The sequence below is a fragment of the Macaca nemestrina genome, chromosome 6 (assembly GCF_043159975.1).
Source record: "Macaca nemestrina isolate mMacNem1 chromosome 6, mMacNem.hap1, whole genome shotgun sequence".
Classification (NCBI taxonomy): Eukaryota; Metazoa; Chordata; class Mammalia; order Primates; family Cercopithecidae; genus Macaca; species Macaca nemestrina.
In genome coordinates this window covers 42,523,228-42,548,143 of record NC_092130.1, presented here as the reverse complement: position 1 = coordinate 42,548,143, position 24,916 = coordinate 42,523,228, and the positions used below count along the sequence as shown (strand labels likewise).

At 37.8% G+C, this 24,916-nt stretch overlaps 1 protein-coding gene across 5 annotated transcripts in view; it reads left to right on the top strand.

Annotated features, from left to right (window-relative positions):
* Nucleotides 1–24,916, top strand: part of LOC105467091 (polycystin 2 like 2, transient receptor potential cation channel) — a 65,703-nt gene that overhangs the window by 15,859 nt on the left and 24,928 nt on the right. For 4 of the 5 annotated variants that reach the window (XM_071098381.1, XM_071098379.1, XM_071098382.1 and 1 more), the window contains exons 6-12: nucleotides 1,867–2,095; nucleotides 3,406–3,576; nucleotides 4,421–4,602; nucleotides 12,304–12,424; nucleotides 14,089–14,190; nucleotides 15,722–15,786; nucleotides 16,556–16,613. In XM_071098381.1, the coding sequence (XP_070954482.1) occupies nucleotides 1,867–2,095; nucleotides 3,406–3,576; nucleotides 4,421–4,602; nucleotides 12,304–12,424; nucleotides 14,089–14,190; nucleotides 15,722–15,786; nucleotides 16,556–16,613 (928 nt within the window). The remainder of the gene's footprint in view (nucleotides 1–1,866; nucleotides 2,096–3,405; nucleotides 3,577–4,420; nucleotides 4,603–12,303; nucleotides 12,425–14,088; nucleotides 14,191–15,721; nucleotides 15,787–16,555; nucleotides 16,614–24,916) is intronic. The other variant, XM_024788168.2, reaches the window with a different exon arrangement.

Here is a 24,916-nt window from a genome sequence, read left to right as displayed (position 1 = left end):
GAAGACTGAATATAATTAAGATTCTGTTAGAAAAAATGGGATAATGACTGCTAGAGAGGCAAACAACAGTGTCTACTATACACCATGTAACACTATGCAATAAAAAGAATGAGATCATATCCTTTGCAGGGAAATGGATGGAGCTGGAGGCCATCATCCTTAGCAAACCCACACAGGAACAGAAAACCAAAAGCTACATGTTCTCATAAGTGGGAACTCAATAATGAGAACACATGGACAGAAAAGGGGGAACAACAGACACTGGGGCCTACTTGATGGAGGAGGGTGGGAAGGAGGAGGCTCAGAAACAAACTGTCAGGAAGTATGCTTAGTACCCAGGTGAAAAAATAATCTGTACACCAAACCCCCAAGTCACAAGTTTACCTATATAACAAACCTGCACATGCACCCCTGAACCTAAAATAAAAGTTAAAAAAAATTTAATATCAGTGAGCCACTTTTATCTCATAAGTCTTAACATTTTTTCCTGAGTGGACTATGGAATTGGAGTTTAGGAGATTTTGCTCCCCGTGCAACAGGGAGAGTGAAACACACCATGGCCTTTAAAATATGTAAAAATGAATAAAACAAATGAACTGCCTGAAGCAGCCAATGGATGTTATACCTTTTATTTTAAAGTTCTTTTCTCTCAGAGAATCAGAGCTTTTTACCAACTTCATTCACCCTTTCCAACAGTCCTGATCAGGATAAAGTGAAGAATACAAATTATTTTTATGTCCTAAACAAGAATGGAAGCATTGAGGTAACTGGCTTTAAGACATATGAAGAAGCCCTTGTAATATCAGATTAAGTCCAGATTTCCTCTCTGAAAGTTTTACACTTACTCTGTTACCTTTTAAAACGTTATTTTTTAGAAACTTCAGCAGACTTTGAAACTGTTAACTGGAGTATCTAATCAGTAGTTGTGTAGATGCATATTACTTATACCTTATCTGTTTATTTTCGTTTTTGTACAATTATCAGGCAAATTAAACAGAATATTATTGTTCCTTTTTGATTAGTCTGCACTTCAGATCATAATATTGAGTTTAGTTCACTTCACTCACTACCTAGGATGTGTAAGATGTAAGTTTTATTTGTTAACTGAGGTTTTGTTTTTGTTGTTTTGGGAGCACCTTATAAGAGTACCAATGACATTTGCTAAAATCTTTAGTAGGAATAATTAAATTATAATATTGTGATAGAAATGCTGGTTCCTTAAATTACCACCAATTCTTAATTATCAGAAGTTGTGGAGAACACCAGAGAACCTCAAAATCTTTTTATATGTAGTGTTGGATTTAATTTTTATACTTCTGTCTGCACATAGATTTTTGTATCCAGCATCCAACAGAAAACATTGCTTTAGTAGAATATGTGACCTTGACATTTAGAAGCAAGCATTTCTGATCATCTAAAGAGGGAGAATGTATGTCCTCCCTCTGAAGTATTCAAAAATTATGTATATTGGGGAAAAGTTCTAACTAATAACAGTAACTAATGGTATAGCATTTTCTTGAACATATCATTCTCCTGTGGACATAAATTATATTTCCAGTTATGAACAAGCAAGCTGAACACAAAATAGAATGAATGTCTGAAAAAAAAAATCACAACTTGCTTTCTCATTTACATTGGTCTTTGACCACTGTGAATATTCAGGTATAGAAAAAGTGGAGCCACTGTGAAATAAGTAAATCTAGAAGATGTTTAAATTGAACCCATTTCCCCAAGGAAACATACTTTATAAAAAAAAAAACTGATTATCATTAAAGCATACATAATCATTGATTGAAAATTTCACATTGCGTACTGAAATATAAATGCTTGAAATGAACATTTGCTTTCGCAAACCTGATTTTACAGATTGGTGGCAGAATTCCCTGCAACTGGAGGAATACTTACTTCATGGCAGTTTTACTCTGTGAAGCTCCTCAGATATGTTAGCTACTATGATTATTTTATTGCTTCCTGTGAAATCACATTTTGTATTTTTCTTTTTGTCTTCACAACACAAGAAGTCAAAAAAATAAAAGAATTTAAGTCTGCCTATTTCAAAAGTATTTGGAACTGGCTAGAATTGCTACTTTTGCTGGTGAGTATATATTCATGCGCATGGTTGAAGGGGATCACATCTGAACCTACCAATGAAGGAGGTGTAAAAAGACAGAATCTTCTATTCCATCCAGGACTTATTTTGAAAATTATAAGTATCAAACATAAAATGAACTAGGAATACTACTATTAATGGTGTGCCTCCAAAAGGGAGAGATCTATTTTATTCTGATTTGGTCCTTGGGAGGGTCAGCGTAAACCTACAGGGAAAGGTGATTCCAGAAATATTACGCTTTAATGTGCACAGTAGGTCTCCCTACCCCCACTCAAAAAATGTATTACTTTCAGGGCCTTGAGTTTCACCAGTCACAGGTCTTTGGGGGCAAGGCTGTTTAAAATAATCTGTGTTGCCAAATCTGGTTTTTTCCTCATAATAAATTTTGAAAACATAGACAAAAGACAAGGCTAGGCAGAATACTGACAGGGGTGAGCAGCCAGAGGGGACCTTGTGGGTCCAGAGGGCACCAGGTTTGGAGAAACAGTCCCTGAAAGAAACACCAAAGACCATCAGTTCTAGTCAATGAAATGTACTGAAATAAACAGAGATTTAGGCAGGCCGAGACAAATGTTAAAGGGCTTGGTCTCATGAACAAAGAACCAATGTTTCTAGCTTATACAATTTGATCTTTCACCCTTATTGGCCCTTAATTATAGCCAATCAAGTATTTAAGCCTTGTTTCCCAAAACCAGATTGAAAGTTTCTGAGAGTCAGAAAGTATGCCACCTACCTCTCTGGTAATTCCACTAATATCTTACAAAGGACATAACATTAAATGTTTATCTGAGCATTTCAGGCAAGAATAGTCAAAGGAAAATGTTCATGTCAGTTATAAAGCTCTGATAGCTAAAACAGCCTGGTTCTGAAATACTCTTTTAAAGGGTTGTTAAAAGGTTCCAGAAGGTTTTATTTTTTGTAATTATAAATTGTTTTCTTGTAGTATTACACAGTAGAAAATGTTTAGCTTTTAAGTATTATGTAGAGCAGAAATCCTTATGGCCTCAGAGTTACATAATCATTTTATACATTTGTGCTTTATGACTCAAAGAAATAAAGATTTAGATAGGTTAGGATGGCCAAGCAATTAATATTTTTCAACTTTATAATAATTAGTGCTACCTTAAACTTGCATAAGTTGAGGGTTATTTCCATGTATGTAAAAGCATATGTCGTATCTTTCCTTCCCTTTTTGTTAAACTTTTGGTGAACTTTTTTTGTGTTTCCTCATAGGCTGTAAGATATTTAGAGGTAGAGATATTCTCTAACTTAACCCTTCTTATTTTCCCATTTAGTTGTGTTTTGTGGCTGTTTCCTTCAACACATACTGTAATGTACAAATTTTTCTCTTACTTGGAGAGCTGTTGGAAAGTACTGAACAATATTCAGATTTCTATTTTCTTGCATGCTGGCACATTTATTACAATAATATAATTGCTATTACCATCTTTTTTGCATGGATAAAGGTATTTATATTTTATTATATTAAATAATACAAACAGTGTAATAGCATAATGAAAAATTAAACTAAAAAGTCATGGGGAAAAATATTTTTTCAACTATTAAGTAATTTTAAAAGTAGTTTGGGCCAGGCACAGTGGCTCACACTGTACTCCTAGCACTTTGGAAGGCCAAGGCGGGTAGATTCTTGGCCCCAGGAGTTCGAGACCAGCCTGGGAAATCCAAAGATACCAAAAAATATTAACTGGGTGTGGTGGTGCACACCTGTAGTCCCAGCTACTCTGGAGGCTGAGGTGAAAGGATCCCTTGAGCCCTCGAGGTGGAGGTTACAGAGAGCTGTAATCCCCCACTACACTGCAGCCTGGATGACAGAAAAAAAAAAGTTGGCCAGACGTGGTGGCTCACGCCTGTAATCCCAGGACTTTGGGAAGCCGAGGTGGGTGGATCACCTGAGCTCAGGAGATTGAGACCAGCATGGCCAACATGGTGAAATCCTCTCTACTAAAAATATAAAAAATATTAGCCGGGTGTGGTGGCACATGCCTGTAATCCCAGCTACTAGGGAGGCTGAGGCAGGAGAATCGCTTGAACCTAGGGGGCGGAGGTTGCAGTGAACCGAGATCACGCCACAGCACTCCAGCCTGGGTGACAGAGTGAGACTCCATCTCAAGAAAACAAAAAAAACCCCAAAAGTTTGGCCTTGTAATGATTGCTGGCAAATCCTCAAACACCCGTGATTATCATTAAATATCTCCTTTAATTCGAAGCAGAATTCTTCTGAAATTAATTTATTCTAAGTAATTTCATCTTTGATATTCTCCTATTTCAATTAACTTTGTTCTTTTTCAGATATTCAAATTCATAAGCTTTAACAAGACAATGTCTCAGCTGTCATCAACTTTGTCCCGTTGTATTAAAGACATAGTAGGATTTGCCATCATGTTTTTTATAATATTCTTTGCTTATGCCCAGTTAGGATTTCTTATTTTTGGATCACAAGTTGATGACTTTTCCACTTTTCAGAATTCCATGTAAGCTCTTAGTATAAATGTAATTATATCTTCTATATTTTCTTACAAAAAAATGGAAAGGTCTAACCTTCTATGATAAGTAGTAATATAAGCTTTAATATATTTAAGGTTAGTTTGATTTTTTTTTTTTTTTTTTTTTTAGCTCACTACAGCCTCAAACTTCTGGACTCAAGCTATCCTCAGCCTCCGAAGTAGCTAGGACTACAGGTGTGCACCACCACACCTGATTGATTACATTTTTATTATTTTTTGTAGAGAGGGAGTCTCACCATGTTGCTCAGGGTGGTTTTAAACTTCTGGGTTCAAGTGAACCTCCTGCCTCGGCCTCCCAAAATGCTGGGATTACAGGCATGAGCCACCAGCCTGGCTGATATTTTCATTGATGGCTAAATATCTATCACATTCAAATTAGGGTTTGGCATTGAAGGAGCCAAATGGGTGATGGTGTCCATTTTTAAGGTGTTACTAGGTCAAGTTAGAAAAATAATTTTTCATTTTTCATTGGAAGTGATAATTTTACCTAAAATAATGGAAATTGTCCCCCATGTCTCTATAGTATTTATTCTCTTGGTATTTTGTTTTTTGGACAGGGTCTCCACTCTGTCACCTAGGCTGGCATACAATGGCATTATCACTGCTCATTGCATCCTGAAACTCCTGGGCTCAAGAAATCCTCCCACCTCAGCCTCCTGAGTAGCTGGGTGTGCCACCACATCCAGCCAATTTTTGTATTTTGGAGAGACAAGGTTTAGCCATGTTGCCCAGGCTGGTCTTGAACTCCTGAGTTCAAGCAATCCTCTTGCCTCGGCATCTCAAAAGCACTGGGATTACAGATGTGAGCCACCACACCCAGCCAAAAGAAATCTTAAGTGTTTTCTTTAGAGGGCTCCATCTTAATATTTTTATTGATATTGACCTGATCGTCCTTTGCTAATCTGCCAAACATGTATTTTTAAAATAGCTTGAGGCTGGGCCCCATGGCACCTATAATCCCAGCATTAGGGAGGCCAAGATGGGAGAATCACTGAGGCCAGGAGTTCAAGACCAACCTGGGCAACACAGCAAGACTCCGTTTCTACAAAAATTAAAAAACAACTAGCTGGATGTGGTGGCATATGCTTGTATTCCTAACTACTCAGGAGGCTGAGGCAGGAGGATCACTTGAGCCTGGGAGTTTGAGGTCACAGTGAGCTATGATCGTGCCACTGCACTCCAGCATGGGCAACAGAGGGAGATCCCATCTCTAAAATAATAAAAATAATAATAAAACTTGGTAATAATTGGAATTTAATACAGATGTAATAATTTACAGAGCCTAGGAAATTTGTCTTACCGTGGGTAGTGAAGAAGAAAGGAAAGTATAAAGCACAGAACAGGTAGAGAACTTTGGAATGGGTTAATGAGAGGACGTCTGTTTTTGGTAATGATGTGTTAGGCTATTCAGATCAATCTCCTCTTGAGGACAATTTTAAAAGCTGGATGACATAAAAAACAATGAAAAATTAATAAGAAAGTGAGTAATAACTGGGTCAAAGTCAGAAGGCCACAACCCAGAGAAGTAAGCCCAGCACCCAAAGCTATTTGCCCTGAAGGCATTTTAAGCTCTTTTTTCAAAAATTTTATGGTGATAAAATATATATAACATAAAATTTACCATTTAAACCACTTCTAAGTGTACAGATCAGTGATATTAAGCACATTCATATTGTGCAACCATCACCCCCATCTATCTCCAAATCTCTTCATCTTGGAAAACAAAAACTCTATACCAATTAAAACAATAACTCCCTATTTTCCCCTTCCCCGGCCCGTCAGCCACCATTCTACTTTTTGTTGCTATGATTTTGATTACTCTAGGTACAACATATAAGTGGAATCATATATTATTTGTCTTTTTGTGACTGGATTACTTCATTAGCATAAATGCCCTTAAGTTTCATCCATGTTGTAGCATGTAGTCAGAATTTCCTTCCTTAAAAAGGCTGAATAATATTCTATTATATGTATATTCCACATTTTGCCTATTCATTCATCTGTCAATACACATTTGGGTTGGTTCCACATTTTAGCTATTGTGAATAACAGTGCTGTGAACATGGATGTATAAATATCCATTCAGTTGGATGGATATTTCAGTTCCTTTGGTTATATACCCAGAAGTAGAATTGCTGGATCACATGATCTATTTCCCCCTCCAGACTTATTAAGGTATAATTAAAATTATATATATTTATGCTATAGGTGTGATGTTTTGAAATACGTACACATTGTGAAATGATTAAATCAGGCTATGTTTAACATATCCATCACCTCTCATATTTATCATTTTTTGTGGTAAGAACATTTAAGATCTACTTTCTTAGCAATTTTCAAGTATACATTATTAACTATAGTCACCATGCTATACAGTAGATCTCCAGAACTTATTATTCTGTCTAACTGAAATGTTACACCCATTGACATACATCTCTCAATTTCCCTTGAACTCCACCCCTCCAACCCCTGGCAATTGCCATTCTGCCCTTCGCTTCTATGACTTCAATTTTTTCAGACTCCACATATAAGTGAGATCATGCAGTATTTGTCCTTCTGTGCCTTGCTTATTTCACTTAATATGATGGTCCTCCAATTTCATCCTTGTCACAAATGACAGTATTTCCTCCTTTTCAAAGATTGAATAGTGTTCCATTGTTTATATATGCCATATTTTCTTTATCCATTTAACCATTAATAGACATGTAGGTTGATTCCCTATCTCGGCTAAACAATGCTGCAGTGAACATGGGAGAGCACATATTTCTTTCACATACTGATTTTATTTCCTGTAGATACATATACCAAGAAGTGGATTGCTGGATCATATGTTAGTCCTATTTTTAATTTTCTGAGGAATATCAATACTGTTTGGCATAGTGGCTGTACCATTTTACATTCCCACCAACAGTGTATGAAGTTTTCTTTTTGTCTCCATCCTCGATAACACTTGTTATCTTTTTGATAAGAGCCATTCTAACAGATGTGAGGTGATAGCTCATTTTGTTTTGTTTTTTTGAGATGGAGTCTTGCTCTGTTGCCCAGGCTGGAGTGCAGTGGCGAGGTGATAGCTCATTTTGTTTCGTTTTTTTTTTGAGATGGAGTCTTGCTCTGTTGCCCAGGCCGGAATGCAGTGGCATGATCTCGGTTCACTGTAACCTCCTCTTCCTGGGTTCAAGTGATTCTCCCACCTCAGCCTCCCGAGTAGGTGGCATTACAGGCATGCACCACCACGCCTGGCTACTTTTTGTATTTTTAGTGGAGATGGGGTTTCACCATGTTAGCTAGGTTAGTCTCGAACTCCTGACCTCAAGTGATCCACCTGCCTCAGTCTCCCAAAGTGCTGGGATTACAGGTGTGAGCCACTGTGCCTGGCCTAATTTGCATTTTCCTGATTAGTGATGTTGACCATTTTTTCATATATCTGTTGACCATTTGTGTGTCTTATTTTGAGAAATGTCTATTGAGGTCCTTTGTCCATTTCTAAATTGGATTATTTTCTTTCTTTTCTTTTTTTTTTTTTTTTTTGAGATGGAGTTTGTTCTTGTTGCCCAGGCTGGAGCACAGTGGTATGATCTCAGCTCACTGTAACCTCCGCCTCCCAGGTTCAAGTGATTCTTCTGGCTCAGCCTCCCGAGTAGCTGGGATTACAGGCATGCACCACCATGCCTGGCTAGTTTTGTATTTTCAGTAGAGATGGGGTTTCTCCATGTTGGTCAGGCTGGTCTCGAACTCCTGCCCTCAGGTGATCCACCTGTCTTGGCCTCCCAAAGTGCTGGGATTACAAGCGTTAGCCACCTAGCCCTGTTCACTTTTCTTTTTTCTGTTTCTCAGACTCAATAATGTAAATTATCCTATCTTCAAGTACATCGATTCTTTTTTCTGCCTGCTCAAATCTTCCTTTGAATCCCTTTAGTAAATTTCTCATTTTGGTTATTATTTTTCCATCTTGGAATTTTTTGTTTCTTTTTAGGTTTTCACTTTATTGATATTTCCATTTTGTTCACATTTTCTTGATTTCATCCATGCTTTCCTTTAGTTCTTTCAGCATCTTTAAGACAGTTATTTTAAAGTATTTGTCTAGTAGGCCGTCATCTGGTCTTTCTCAGAGACAGTATCTACTAGCTTGCGTTTTTTTTGGTTTTGGTTTTTTTTTTTCCACTGAATGGCTCATATTTCCCTGTTTGTGTATCTAGTGATTTTTTGGTGAATTTTTAGATTCAAACTTTGTATGTCTTGTGATTTTGTGATTTTTAAAAAATTCAAACCAAGCTGGGTGCGGTGGCTCACATTTTGGTGCCATTGCACTTTGGGAACCTCCTAGCACTTTGGGAGGCCAAGGCAAGTGGATCACTTGGGCCCAGCAGTTTGAGACCAGCCTGGGAAACTAAGGGAGACTATGTCTGTACAAAAAATAAAAAATAATAAAAATTCAAACCAGACATTTGAATCTAATAATGTGTTAACTTTGAAAATCAGATTCTTCCCCTACCCCACAGTTTGCCATTTTTTGTTCTTATTTTTTATTTTTATAGTCTGGCTCCATGCCAAGGATCACCCTGAGTTGCACACTTAAGGTCTTCTCAGGTTTTTCCTCAGCCTGTGCCCTTCCCTGGGAATGCACAATGACTTCCTAACTTTCCCCTGATATGGAGTTGGTTCTGAATGTCCTAGTCTTTAATGTCTGGATCCCAAAAAAGGAAAAGAGAAGAATAAAGTGAGAGGTAGGGGAAGGATAACAGCCCTTTAAATCCCAAGGACATTGCTTCAGCTGAAGGATGGTCTTGCAACAATGGAGATGCAACAATGGCTGCCCACCTCAGTGCCTGCATCTCCACGATCAGAAGCAGCAATCAGCAGTCACCACACAGATCCCCAATTATTGAAAGACATGGTATTTATTCCCCACATGGCTCCCATAAGCTACATGCAAGCTGCTTCACAAACATGTGAATGGATCCCATCTATGAGGCTAATGAGTAGGGGATGCATAGCTATTGAGATAAAAGCTGAAATTGTCCAAAATTAACTGCAATTTACTGTCCAAGCTTTTCCCTGGAAGTTGCAGGCCTTCTTCAACAGACTCTAGAGTTCCAAAGTAGTACATCTGACAGATTCTGTCCATGTAATTATTGTCTAGATGGGGACAGGGAAGAAATAGTTTCCTGTGGTTCTCTTCCACCTTCCAAGAATCTTTTTTTTTTTTTTTTTTTTTTTTTGCTGATCCAGAAGAAATAGTTGAGAAACTGTGTTACTGGCCACCTCTCAGGAAGGAGACAGAGGCAAGGTCCAGGGCCTGCACTGTGTGTGTGTGTGTGTGTGTGTGTGTAGGGAGAAGACTATCTAGTCACCTTTCTATACATCAAAAAGGGAGCTTGAATTGCTACACCCTCAAGTTAAAGATGAATTTCTTGTAGTGACCCAATCAATGACTCCAAGAGAGAGACTGGAAAGTCTTATTAATGACAAATGGCACGTTATTATGAAACAGGCTTTTAGTTATGGTAATTCAATAAGGAAGAACTCTATCTAAAGTTTGCGGGGCATCAGAAAGTTACAAAACAGTATTTTCATTCAATATAACCCTGTATGTTGAGGTGTCATGGTGCTTTCAGCTTGCGAAAAAGAAACAAAATGGATAAACTAAGCTCCGATTAAGAAAAGAGAGACTGTATTTGGAGCCTCCAGTTTCTATGAGATTATAACCATTCAGTAAATGCTTCAGTTTTTGTCATTCTCACTATTACAGAGCAGACGTATCTTAACACTTTCCTGACAGAAAAGGGTTGAATGGAAGCTTTGGTTACTAAGCTAACTTCTGGAGAGGAGAAAAGAATGAGAATGGTTCCTTTATCTTTTTTTTTTTTAACTTAAAGATAAAAAGATAAAAGATCATGGCAGAAACACTAAAACAGAACCTTTTATTCTCCTCTGCCAGAAAAAATATTTGATTTGTGGTGAGACTTAGTTTCCTTCCAATTCAGTATTTTCTCTATCTTATGGAGGAAAGCATTACAAACCAGTATTAAAAGCAAGATAAATACTTTAGGTATGATTTGGTCAGGTCTTAGCTAGGTGCCAAGGATGGAATCTCAGATAACTCTGAGTCCTAGGACTTCATGTAGCCCATTTCTTTGAATGCTTTTTCTTCCTTCATTAAAGCTCTTTGCTCCTTTTATGTGACTGGCAAAAGCAATAAGGGACAAGCAGCCTTTCTCCCTTTTCACTGACCAATTACGCAGAGTTATCAACATAGGATTAAAAATTTCTTTCCACACGCCTGTAATCCCAGCACTTTGAGAGCCCAAGGCGGGTGGATCACCTAAGGTCAGGAATTTGAGACCAACCTGGCCAACGTGGTGAAACCCCATCTCTACTAAAAATACAAAAATTAACCAGGCATGGTGACACGTGCCTGTCATCCCAGCTACTCAGGAGGCTGATGAGGCAGGAGAATCGCTCCAACCGGAGAGATGGAGGTTGCAGTGAGCCAAGATCCCACCACTGCACTCCAACCTGGGTGACAAGAGCGAAACACCGTCTCAAAAAAAAAAAAAAAATTCTTTCCAAATTTCCTCATAGAATAAAGAACACACACACATAATTTAAACTGATATTCCTGATATGTCTAGTGAGACCACTGGAAGTTAATAATGAGAAAATAAGATTTTCAAGTTAGAAAATTCTAATTCTACTTGTTACTACTGTGCTACGCAAAGTCTTAATTTCTTCATTTTTCATCTTTAAAATTAGAAAAAGGAAGGTTTGAAATACTTTAAGTGGTATTTCTTATCAAACCAGGCTATCAAAGAGGGTAAAATAAACCTTAGGATCATGTTGAGTATTATTATCAGCACTTGTTTGAGACTAGCAAGTGACATATTGTTGGCATCCCTATTTTATCAGAATTTAAGAGTTGGTTAAGACAAAAATTCACTTCACTGACATTAGAAAGTTTAGGGCTCTTGGGTCTAAACCTTCTACAAGTTGAAAAATCACTTGAACAAATTCAAAGTTCTAATGTTTAGAAGGGCACAGGCATAGCCGGCCAAGAAGGCCACTGCCAAAACCAGTTAGTAAACAGGTATCTCAGGTTCAAATGTTACAGGTGGGCTGGGTGCAGTGGCTCATGCCTGTAATCCCAGCACTTTGGGAGGCTGAGGTGGGTGGATCACTTAAGGCCAGGAGTTTGAGATCAGCCTGGCCAACATGGTGAGACTGTCTCTACTAAAAATACAAAAAAAGTAGCCGGGCATGGTGATGCACGCCTGTAATCCCAGCTACTTGGGAGGCTGAGGCAGGAGAATCGCCTGAACCTGGGAGACAGAAGTTGCAGTGAGCCGAGATAGCACCACTGCACTCCAGCCTGGGTGGTAAGAGTTTGACTGTCTCAAAAAAAAAAAAAAAAAAGTTATAGATGAACACTGAGTTCACATTCATTAAAGCAGTCATGTCCTACATTACCTATTCGGCTATTGAGGTACTCTAAGTCTTTCTTTAGGGGAATTTTCTACATCCAATTTTACGTAACTCTGTAGTAACATAATTAAAGTCAGAAAGCATATGCCATATGCTGCTAGATATCCTCTTAGAGACATTAGTAACTCCCATCAGTTGTCATGTATGTACATGAAGGTATATGTTTTCTAATATTTTTCTCTCTTAAAGATTTGCACAATTTCGAATTGTTCTTGGAGATTTTAATTTTGCTGGTATTCAGCAAGCCAATCCTATCTTGGGACCCATTTACTTCATCACTTTCATCTTTTTTGTGTTCTTTGTCCTGCTGGTAAGAATGATAATATATATTCCTTACATTTCTTACTTTTTAAAATAAAAAATAAAATTACTCATTTAGAATAAACTATTATTTCTGCTCAGCTGTCAGGGTACTTTACATTTATTAAGAATTGTGTGGATCCCTAGTAATCCAGGTTCACTAGTCCAGTGACTGTTTTCAAGTTGTCCAACGAAGAATGTAATCACAGTAGTTAATTTCTGGGTGTTTTAGATGGGAATGTGCTAAATCCTTCACATAAATAATCTGAATGTCCCAGGTCTCTTCAGTCTGGGACAATGCATGCCATGAGCCATGAATGTGGCCATTAATATTCTGCCCATATTGCAATGGCTTTTGGCCCTTACAGCCAAACACTTAACATGCTGTGGTTTTCAGGAGTTATCAGGATAGATCTCTCACATGCACTCAGAACAAGTCTATTTGGGCTTCCTAACCAAGGAACCTTGCCTTTCTAGTCAAGGCATTGTACTGTCCTCCATGGAAACACTTTTTGTCAGGCACAGAAGTTATCCCCTGGTGACAGACAAGACTCTTAGGGTGACAGAGCTGGGCCACAGTGAAAGGTGGGCTGTTGGGGTAAGAATATCCTTTCTACATTTGTGTTATCTGGACATTAGTAGTTGCAGGAGCTGTAGTAAGACTGTGAATTTAAACAGCTTCATAGATTTAAAAACAACAGTAACAGCAAACACCCTTGGCTGGACACAGTGGCTCACACCTATAATCCTAGCACTTTGGGAGGCAGAGGCAAGCAGATCGCTTGAGCTCAGGAGTTCGAGACCAGCCTGGGCAACATGATGAAATGCTGTCTCTACTAAAAATACAAAAATTAGCCAGGCTTGGTGATGCACACCTATAATCCCAGCTACTTGGGTGGCTGAGGCATGAGAATCGCTTGAACCTGGGAGTGGGAGACTGCAGTGAGCTGAGATCACACAACTGCACCCCAGCCTGGGCAACAGGGTGGGACCCTGTCTCAAAAACAAACAAACAAAAAACACCCTTATGAACACATAATTACATCATGCTAAATTTTCTTCCATTATGTAATATTGCATATATATAACCAGTTCATATGCATTCTTTTACATTCTGCTTTTCTCATTTTCAATAAACATATTTACCCATACCCACACACCACACATTTTCTATTCTACTTATTGTCTGCATAGACATTTCCCCATTTTTGAGCATACGGGTTACTTTTAAAGCTTGATGTTTTGCTTGTTTCTTTTTTATTATTTATTATTATTATTTTTTGAGACAGAGTCTTGCTCTGTTGCCCGGGCTGGAGTGCAGTGGGTGTGATCTTACTCGGCTCACTGCAACCTCCACCTCCTGGGTTCAAGAGATTCTCCTGCCTCAACCTCCTGAGTAGCTGGGACTACAGGTGCACGCCACCATGTCTGGCTAATTTTTGTATTTTTAGTAGAGACGGGGTTTTGCCATGTTGGCCAGGCTGGTCTTGAACTCCTGTCCTCAAGTGATTCACCCACCTTGGCCTCCCAAAGTGCTGGGATTACAGGCGTGAGCCACCATGCCTGGCCTACTTTTAAAATTTAAATGCAATTTTACAAACCTGAAACTTGTTAAAATCACTAACATTTAAACTAAATTTTTATTGAAATAATTTTTTGAATACTTATTCCTAGAATATGTTCTTGGCAATTATTAATGATACCTACTCTGAAGTGAAAGCTGATTATTCAATAGGCAGAAGGCCGGATTTTGAACTTGGTAAAATGATTAAACAGGTAAGTCAAATTTCTTTCCTAATTAGAATTCTAAGACAAATCTCATACAGTTTATCCTCCTGCAGTTTGAATACCACTTAATCCCAAGTGGTCGTGTTCTCCCCACTCCCACCCCCAGAGTTGGTTTTGTGTTTTGATCCAGTGTTACTGATACTCAAATTATTTCATTACTACAGAAATGAGATATGCTCTGGCTTCAAAAATGTAGCCAAAATTATTTCAGAGTGCAATATATCAAATAGTTATTGAGTGATTTCCTAAATGCAAAGCACTGTTGATTATTATAATAAAACCCTCTCTTCCTTCCGGAAAGTTTTTGCTCTGGAAGCTGTTAAATTTCTATCAATCTAAACTCAGAACTCCATGTGTCTTGTCTTCCTCACTTTCCTGTTTCTGTTCATGGCAACACTATCCTCTCAAGTCACTCCTGGCTCAAGAAACTTGAAAATAGTTTGTTTCCTTGTCCCTTATATAGTCTATCGTCATGGCATATGTATAGTTTATCTCTGTAGTTCTTGCTTACATTTGTGGAATACTTTAAATTCTAACTGCCACTAGAGGAGGCTTTCAGTACTTTTTGTACTTGCCTTCACCATGGTAACATTTCCTGACTATTGTAGCCTCTTCCCTGTGCCAGTCCAGATGTGGTTATCAGTTTCCCTAGGCCTGTCAAGTCCGAATTCCTTACCCAAACATTCCAAATCCTCAAGTCTCACAGTCCCAACCTATCTTCATTAACTATAATTTTACTATAGTTTCTACCTTTCTGCCTCTATTTACAACACTGTATGTCCCGGCTCATCTGTTTTGAGCACTGTGCTTTATACCATGCTTGTTCTCACTCTCTCCTCTGAGCCTCTGCTCAAATCATTCTCTGACCCCTGAAATATTCCTACAGCTCTTCTCTCTTGCTATCACTCTATTCTTCTTCAAAAAGTGGAATCTGTCCTGTCCTCCTCTCAATATCTACCTCAGTTTGAGCGTAGCAGAGTTATATGTGTATCAGTCACATCTCCCCTGCCAGTCTGGCCATCTCTGCATATCCCATGTTTCTAAAGCATAGCATTTCACAGAGAAGAGGTCCTAGTAGCTGTGGGGTTAGTGGGGTTTACAAACTTTGCCCAAGAACTAATCTGTAAAACAAACCAAAAAAACTGTTAAGCTATCCCCCAATTAGTTTGCTTTTTTCCCCCATCTTTTATCACTTGAATATGATGTTGGTTATATTCATTAGAAGTGTTAACATCCTTAACGCAATACATGTTAATGCTTTTTAAAGATTTTTGCTTTTTCCAAGTTCCAGAGTAATGCCCCCAACTGAAGAACCCCTTTTGTGTTTTCACCAGCAGGTGTAAACCATATGTAGCAATGAGTTCACGTGAAAGAAGGATAATCATAGTATTTACCTCCACAATTCTTTAGGGTAGCAATCCAGAGGGACAAGCATTACATATTTATTTTACTTTGATAAAACATTAATAATAAAGGATATATTTTGATGAATTTTCAAACTATTTTAAATTATGCCCAGAGTTACAAAAATGTTCTCGAGAAATTCAGACTGAAGAAAGCTCGAAAAGATGAAGACAAGAAAACGTAAGATGACTTTTCTCAAATGTTTAACTTACCATTTTAAAGTTCGACATTACAGGAGAACCTTATAAGGTTGTTTTTTTGTTTTGTTTTGTTTTTAATAGAGACAGGGTTTCCCCATGTTGGTCAGACTGGTCTCAAACTCCTGACCTCAGGTGATCCACCCACTGGGGCCTCCCAAAGTGTTGGGATTACAGGCGTGAGCCACCATGCCTGGCCATGAGTAAGGTTTTAATTGCAAAACCACCAACAACCTATGTGGCGATTCTAAATATACAGTCAGTACACCCAGGAGTGCCTCCTAATTTCTGAGGACACCAGAAATTTTAGCTAATTTAAAATTAATATAATGCCGGCCATTCTACTGAGAAAAAGCTGTAAGAGAAAGCTGGAGGGGACAATAAAGTCCCTCTAAAAAGGTAGGAAACGATTTTAGTCTAAATTAAATGCATTTACTTGGCTATAAAAACATTTACACACAATACTTATGAATAATACTTACACTTACACTATATTTACATTTACATTTATTAAATGACTTTGGTGTCAAAATAATTCCCAAACCCAGAACTCTGGCAGTGGAACATAAACATTTTTTTCAGTTAATGGCATATGATACTCTGAAGAACTTGTTAATGATCACATTTTCCAAATAATTAGCATTATCTGAAATAAATATTATTCAGATCCTTACTACAGATCTGATTGTACGTTATGGTGGCATTTCCTTTTTTATTGTCATTTGCCTCTGATTTTTATTTTATGTTTTCAGTAGCAAAGGCAGCGGAGATTTGGCTGAACAAGCCAGAAGAGAAGGCTTTGACGAAAACGTAAGACTTTAATTTTTTTCATAAACACAAGTGGTAGCTGTATTAGAAATATGCTCACCAAAATGCTCTGGTTAAGAATTGAAATGATTTGCTGTTTTTCAGAACAGTTACTGTCATCTCCAAATAAATCTCCCAGATCTAGATCCTTTCACGTTTAGGACAAACCATTTGGATTTCAGATGCTTCCTCTCTCCTACCTGTACTCTCAGCCAGATACCTAACCCTACAGGTGTACACTCACTGTGTGAATATCACACCGGGTATTCATAGTGAGTACACTTTGTGGAGATGATCTGGGTAACTTTTCTCTTGTAATCACTAATGTGATGAATTACTTTAACACTTTTGTATTTCAAAAATTATAATATGTAACATATATCTGACAATAGCAGAATTTAAGGAACACCTATGTTCCTTAAATATACTATTACCACTACCACTTAAAAAAAAATAGTGAACCATTGCTCTATTTCTGGTCACCACCTCTCCCCCCAAATGCTCAGAAAGAAGACAGCAGGGTCAGGAGACTGTAATAAGCAAGCAAATAAATGTTGAAGTTTCTCATTTTCGGATAAAGGGATTACAAAAATGGAAAGGCTGAAGGTACTGGATTGGAATCTAGATCTACTGTGTACACACACGTATTTTCTAGCTCTGTCCAATCCACTATGAGGGCTAGAAGCGACACCCTACTAGCAATGAGCACAACTAGTACCCAGATCTTGGTTTCCAAATAGCATTCTCCTCTAAAAGGAACTGGGGCTCCTTGGAGGTCTTGCTAATTCCAGGGCTGGAAAGTACAGCTGACTCTTGAACAACACAGGTTTGAACTGCACACGTCCACTTAAATGTGTAATCTTTTTACCTGGATCAAAAATTCAGTATTTGCAGGCTAGGGAGGGTGACTTTTCCCCGTATGTGGGTTCTGCAGGGCCAACTGTGAGACTTGAGTATATGCAGATTTTGGTGTACTAGGGGGTCCTGGAACCAATCCCCCATGTATACCGAAGGACAACTATACAAGATGAGTCTGGAATAGCTTATTGAGGCATAAAGTAAAACTGCTCAAAGAATGATGGAGAATCTGTTAAAAGAATCAGTTTAAGGGGCTCAAGCTGGCCAAATTTGACAATATTTAAGCACTATGATGAATAATGGTTCATAGCCCATTGAATAAAAGGATTCCATGAATGAGACATTTACAGGCCTCTCCACCAAATACTCATTACAAAAAGAAAAGCAGTAATGTTAGGGTGGAGAAGTCTGACAGCACCTTAATCAAGTCAGTGACCACTATCAACACTGAAACAAATGGAAATTATATGCTGCTTGATAGGAGGCCATGAGAATTAGCATCCTTTCTGTGACATCCTTGTCGAAGACATATAATCTTAATCTAAATCATGACAAAATTTAAATTGAGGGACATTCTACAAAATAACTGGCCCGTTCTTCAAAGTGTCAATCATGAAGCCAAGGTAAAGCTGAGGAACTATTCCAGATTAAATGAGATTAAAATGATATGTCAAGTAAATAAAATGCATAATCCTGGACTGGATACTTTTCCTATAAAGGCATCATTGGGATAACTGATAAACTTGAAAGGGAAACACAGACATATCTATGGATTCATAGACATATCTACGAATATTAATTTTTTGATTCTGATGGTTATATTATAATTATAAAAGAGAATGTCCTTATATGGAGGAAATGCAGACTGAAGTATTCAGGGATGATGGAGCCTTCATGTTGGTGGCTTTCAAATACTTCAGAAGGAAAAAATATTTGTATTGTTCTTATAACTTTTATCTAAATTTGATATTTGTGTGATTTTTGTTTTTTTTTTTTTTTTTGAGACCACACCCAGATACTTTTTGTATTTTTAGTAGAGACCGGGTTTCACCATGTTGGCCAGGCTGGTCTCGAACTCCTTACTTCCTGCCCAGCCTAATTTTGATTTTTTTTTTTTTTTTTTTTTTTTTTTTTTTTTTTTTTTGAGACGGAGTCTCGCTCTGTCGCCCAGGCTGGAGTGCAGTGGCGCGATCTTGGCTCACTGCAAGCTCTGCCTCCCGGGCCCACGCCATTCTCCTGCCTCAGCCTCCCGAGTAGCTGGGACCACAGGTGCCCGCCACCACACCCGGCTAATTTTTTGTATTTTTAGTAGAGACGAGGTTTCACCGTGTTAGCCAGGAAGGTCTCGATCTCCTGACCTTGTGATCCACCCGCCTCAGCCTCCCAAAGTGCTGGGATTACAGGCGTGAGCCACCACGCCCGGCTTAATTTTGATATTCTTTTAAAAAAATCAGGCCAGGTGTGGTGGCTCATGCCTGTAATCCCAGCACTTTGCAAGGCGGAGGTAGACCATTCCTGAAATAGAAGGTGACGTGAATTGAAAGACACACTGTGTATGGGGAAACTTTACCTAGAATGGTCAATAAGAGGCTTATCCAAGTAAAATTTGGGTTTACTTAAAGAAAATCAGGTTAGCATAACAACATTCAACACCATAAATCAACAAAAGAACACCTATAATATATTCAAGGAAAGAAAATGTAAATCAAGGAATTTTAAATTCAGCAAAGCTGTGCTTCAAATATAAAGGCTCAAACATGCCTGAAGTCAGGAAATACTATCGTCTTTCTAAGGATTCTACTAGAGGATGAGCATCAGCCAACCAAGAGATGATTGGAGAGACTGGGCAAGGTTGCTAACACCTGTAATCCCAGCACTTTGGGAGGATCACTTGAGACCAGCCCGGGCAACATGGTGAAACCCTGTCTCTACAAAAAGTACAAAAGTAAACTTTTTTTTTTTTAAGTTAAAGAATGTCATTTAGAATAAACCAGTAAGAAACACTAGCATAAAGAAAAAGAAACATTAGCATAAGTGTACAATGGTAAATAATAAGACTTTTATTGATTTAAAAAAAATTTGTTTTGAGACAAGGTTAGCTCTGTTGCCCAGCCTGGAGTGCAGTGGCATGATCACAGCTCACTGCAGCCTCGACCTCCCTGAGCTGAGGTGATCCTCCCACCTCAGCTTCCCAAGTAGCTGGGACTACAGGCATGTGCCATCATACCCAGCTACTTTTTGTGGTTTTTGTACAGATGAGGTTTCACCATGCTACCCAGGCTGGTCTCGAGCTTCCAGGCTCAAGTGATCCATCCGCCTTGGCCTTCCAAAGTCTTGGGATTACAGCTGTGAGCCACTGGGCCCAGGCTTCTTTCTTTCTTTCTTTCTTTAAATTATATAGTGATGGCATCTCACTGTGTTGCCCAGGCTGGCCTTGAACTTCTGGCCTTGAGCGATCCTCCCGCCTTGGCCTCTGAAAGTGCTGGGATTACAGGCATGAGCAACTGTGCCCAGCCCTATTTTATTGATTTTAAAACACTTGTTTTTTCACATTTTAACATCTGTGAAATCAGAATGTGTTTTATAGTTAATGGTCATAGTTTAGTTGACATTTTTTACCTAAGTGGTACATGAAATAATGGTATGTCTTACAAAAGACATCATCTCTCATATACAATGAAAAATAACATTATTGAATATAATTGGGTAGCAGAGGAGAAGAAGATGAAGAAAAATTTACAAGTTAATTTGCTTGTTGATCACAGGAGGGAAACAAAGCAAGAAAGGGAGGACTAAGGACATATAAAAAGATACACAAAGATAGCCGGGTACGGTGGCTTACGCCTGTAATTCCAGCACTTTGGGAGGCTAAGGTGGATCACCTGAGGTCGGGAGTTCAAGACCAGCCTGACCAACATGGAGAAACCCTACCTCTACTAAAAATTAAAAATTAGCTGGGTGTGGTGGCGCATACCTGTAATACCAGCTACTTGGGAGGCTGAGGCAGGAGAATTGCTTGAACCTGGGAGGCGGAGGTTGCAGTGAGCTGAGATTGGGCCATTGCACTCCAGCTTGGGTGACAAGAGCAAAACTCCATCTCAAAAAAAAAATAAAAGATATATGAAGACAAACCAATAGAACAAAAATACACATATTTCTATAGGGCAAAATTACCAAAACAAAACAAAACAAAAACAGATCACATAGTAAAAGACTTAAAATATAAATACAAGACAGTATAACTACAACCAGATATATCTAACATAAATACATGCAAATAAACTTAATTTACTTAAAAAGAAAAATATTTTCATCCAGCAAAGGTATGCTTCAAATATAAAGGCTCAAACATGCAAGAACTCAGGGAATACTATCACCTTTCTAAGGATTCTACTACAGGACAGATGGGGTTTGAATTACAAAACAAACCCAGTTCTATGCCATATCCTAAAATATATACTTAAAGAGATTCCAAAATGTTAAATATAAAAGCATGATCAAAGACCTAAAAGGCAAACAAAAGATAACAGGGGACACAACTGAATATAAATCAAAGGATTCTAGACAAAAAGCTCCAAAGTCTACATGACTGTATGAAGCTAAGATTAATTTTATCAGTTACGAATATCTATGCACCAAACAACAGAGTATCCACTTTCATAAAGATTACTGGATTTTAAAAAGGAGAAATAGGAACACACAAAAAAACAAAGAACAGATCAAGAAAAATAAATGCATTAAAAAACCCAAAACATATTAATAAATATGATCTTACAGTTGTATATTAAGTTCTGTACTCTCATTCATAAAAATTGCTCATCTACTGGGCCACAAAGAAAGCCTCAACACATTCCAAAAGTTAATGCAGAAAAAAATTCTCTAAAAACAACATAATAAAAATATGTAACAAAATCAGAAAATGAAAAAATTCTTTGACTAAAAAATATCAAAACTCTCTATTAAATGACTCGAGTCAAAGAAGAAATACAGGCCGGGCATGGGGGTTCACGCCTGTAATCCCAGCACTTTGGGAGGCCAAGGTGGGCGGATCACGAGGTCAGGAGTTCGAGACCAGCCTGACCAACATGGTGAAACCCCCGTCTCTACTAAAAATACCAAAATTAGCCAGGTGTGGCGGCGCATGCTTATAATCCCAGCTACTCAGGAGGCTGAGGCAGGATAATCACTTGAACACCGGGAGGCGGAGGTTGCAGTGAGCCTAGATCATGCCAGTGCACTCCAGCCTGGGCGACAGAGACTCGGTCTAAAAAAAAAAAAAAAAAAAACAATGAAATCATAGAATTCCAAGAAAACAAAATAATAAAAACCCCATGTAGCAGAATCTATGAGATAAAGTAAAAAAATACCCAGAGGAAAATTGTCTTAAATTTATCAATAAAAATAAAAGAATGTAAAGAAGTGAATGTTAGCATTAATTTTCAAGAAAAGATAAATACCAAGAAAAAAATTATTAAAGTAGAATTAATGAGTTATAAACAAAAGTAGTATAAATAAATCAAAAGGCTAGTTCCTTGCAAACATCAGTGAAAAGAAATCACTAGGTAACTAGTGGAATAAAGGAGAGAAAGCATAAACACGCAAAGTAAGAAATTACAATGGGGGAAATAAGAAACGGAAGGAATTAAAAGATCTCACTAAGAGACTTTGTGTAATTCTATGAAAATAACATTTGAAAAACTGAATGAAATGGGTAATATGTCTATGCAAATAAAATTTATCAGAACTGAGCCCAGAAGATAAAAAGCCTAAACAAATCCATTCTGTAGAAGAAATGAAGTCATCAAACAGCTGTCTCCAAAATCAGATGGTCTTCACAAAGAAATTCTACAAGATTTTAAGGAGCAAACAGTTTCAAGCTATTTAAGCCATTCCTCTTTGCCCTGGCAAAGAGAAAAGAGAAACTCCCAAATTATGTTTATGAAACTACTATATATTGTGCCAAAAACAGAAAATCTCATGTATAAACCTTGAAGCAAAAATCCTAAATATTAGCAGATAGAATCTAACAGCAACAATAATCAAGATTCAGACAGTATTTATTTTAGGCATGAAAAGATGGCTCAAAATTGGGTAATCAACTAATTAACATAATTCATTGCATTAAAAAAGGAAAACTGCATGATCATTTTTCACAAATGCTGGGTATTTTGTAAGTTTCAACACCCAATCTTGAGGGGAAAAATAAAAATCAACGATACTTCCTTAATATGATAAAAACATTAATCTTATCCTCTTCACCTTAATAGGAAAACATTGAACATGTCAGGGACAAGATAGTGATGTATCAGAGGGGTAAAGTCAAAACAATTAGATAAGAGAACTACATTAGAAGTATTTCTAATTGAAAAAAGTAAAACTGCCTTATGATTCTCTTCAATTTTCTAGGTATACAATGATCTGAAAAAAAAAAAAAAAAAAAAAAAGATAATTAGGTAAAATGGTAGGAAAAATAACTTACATAAACATCATATATGCAAATATCAATTGGTTTGTTAAAAATTAACAAATTTTTAATTTTTATTTGTAACAGCAACAAAGTAGAAAATGCCCAGCAATTAACGAAATGTTCAAAACCAAGATAAAACTTTAAATATTCCTTAAAGACACAAAAATACAGCCGGGCATGGTGGTTCACACCTGTAATCCCAGCACTTTGGGAGACTTGAGGCAGGTGGACCACTTGAGGTCAGGAATTTGGTGACCATGGTGAAACCCATCTCTACTAAAAATACAAAATTAGCTGGGCCTGGTGGTGAGCACCTGTAATCCCAGCTACTTGGGAGGCTGAAGCAGGAGAATTGCTTGAACCTGAGAGGTAGAGATTGCAGTGAGCCAAGATCATGCCATTGCACTCCAGCCTGGGCAACAAGAGTGAAACTCTGTCTCAGAAAAAAAAAAAAAAAAAAAAAAGACACAAAAATACACCTGACCAAATGAGAAAATGTACTACATCTATCAGTCAGAGCCCACTCAGGAAGAAACCACAATATGTATTTCAAATAGAGAAAATATACTACAGTGAATTGGTTACTACACAGATATTAAGACAGAAAAAAGTGAAATGACAACACTGAGACAACTCATAAATAATGACTGCAGGAAAAGGTTACCATTCCTAGGGCTAAGACCACAAAAGGTGGTGTTACTAGAACCTACTATCTTAGAGAAGGGGCTTGTGGAGCTGTTGCTCAGTCCTGTGATGAGAAGGTACCTCACTGCTGCTGCTGATAAAGGTTGAGTATTCTTTATCCAAAATGCTTGGGACCCAGAAGTGTTTTAGAGTTCAGATTTTTTTTGGATGTTGGAATATCTGCATTATATGCCTGTATTCCTAATTCAAAAATCTGAAATCCAAAATGCTCCAGTGAGCATTTCCTTTGAGAGTCATGGAGGTGCTAAAGTTTTGGATTTTGAACACTTCAGATTTTTGATTAGGGATACTCAATCTGTACTTCTTGAGTGGGTGTGATGAGGCTGCTTCTGAGTATGCCAAAAGCAGCCAGATGCTACAACTGGAGCCACTGCTGCTGGAGATAACTACCATTGCATAAGCAATGCCAATAGAAACAGAACAAAAAACAAAACAAACAACAAAAAAAACCACCTTTCTCCCCAATATCCTGCAAATACTGGCAGAATATTTATTCTATATTTATTCTAACAGGAATCCAGCTATTAAGAGTTTAGGGAATGAAATTTACAAAGCCTAAAACCCAACATCAGTGTACAAGAGGGTAAATTTTGAGCTGAACAGTTGGTCCATTCCACTCTTGTGGCATACACATTTGCATTTCCATAAAATGACGATTCCAAGCTTCTATCCAGTCAGATCAAACTATCTTTTATACAAATGAAGGTACTTTTACCTTCTCCCTAAAAAGGGAAACGCAAAGTCCCAACAGTAATTGTATCCATCTGTGCATGTTTTATGACCTCTTCTAGTTGAATCACAATTCCTTAAGAATATTTTGCAACCTAATATGTAAACTAGTTAGCCACCACCAGTATTCCTTAGATAAAGGAGAAAGAAAATATATACATAACAAGCAAAGGAGGAAATAGGAATAGGGACTACATTCTGTTTCTGTAACAGATTACAAGGCTATAGTTGGTATTTATAACTTCCTTCTCCTACCCATTCCATATCATTCCCTTTGCCTACAGCCAAGAGCTCAGCTAGCTGCTTTAGGATTAACCTTAGAATCTGAACTCTCAGTGGTCCTGCCTTTAACGGAATGCTGTGGTTTCCCATTACCTTTTACTTTTGGACATGGAATTATTAAGAGGCACCCCAGAGAATCCCTTGGGCACAGTCCACACTGTGCTAGTTTGTAGCAGTAATCCAATTTTCCCTTGGTAATTCGGATCAATCACCTCAATACATAACTAACCACTTCTTTCCCTGCTGGTTCTGTAAGCATGAGGAA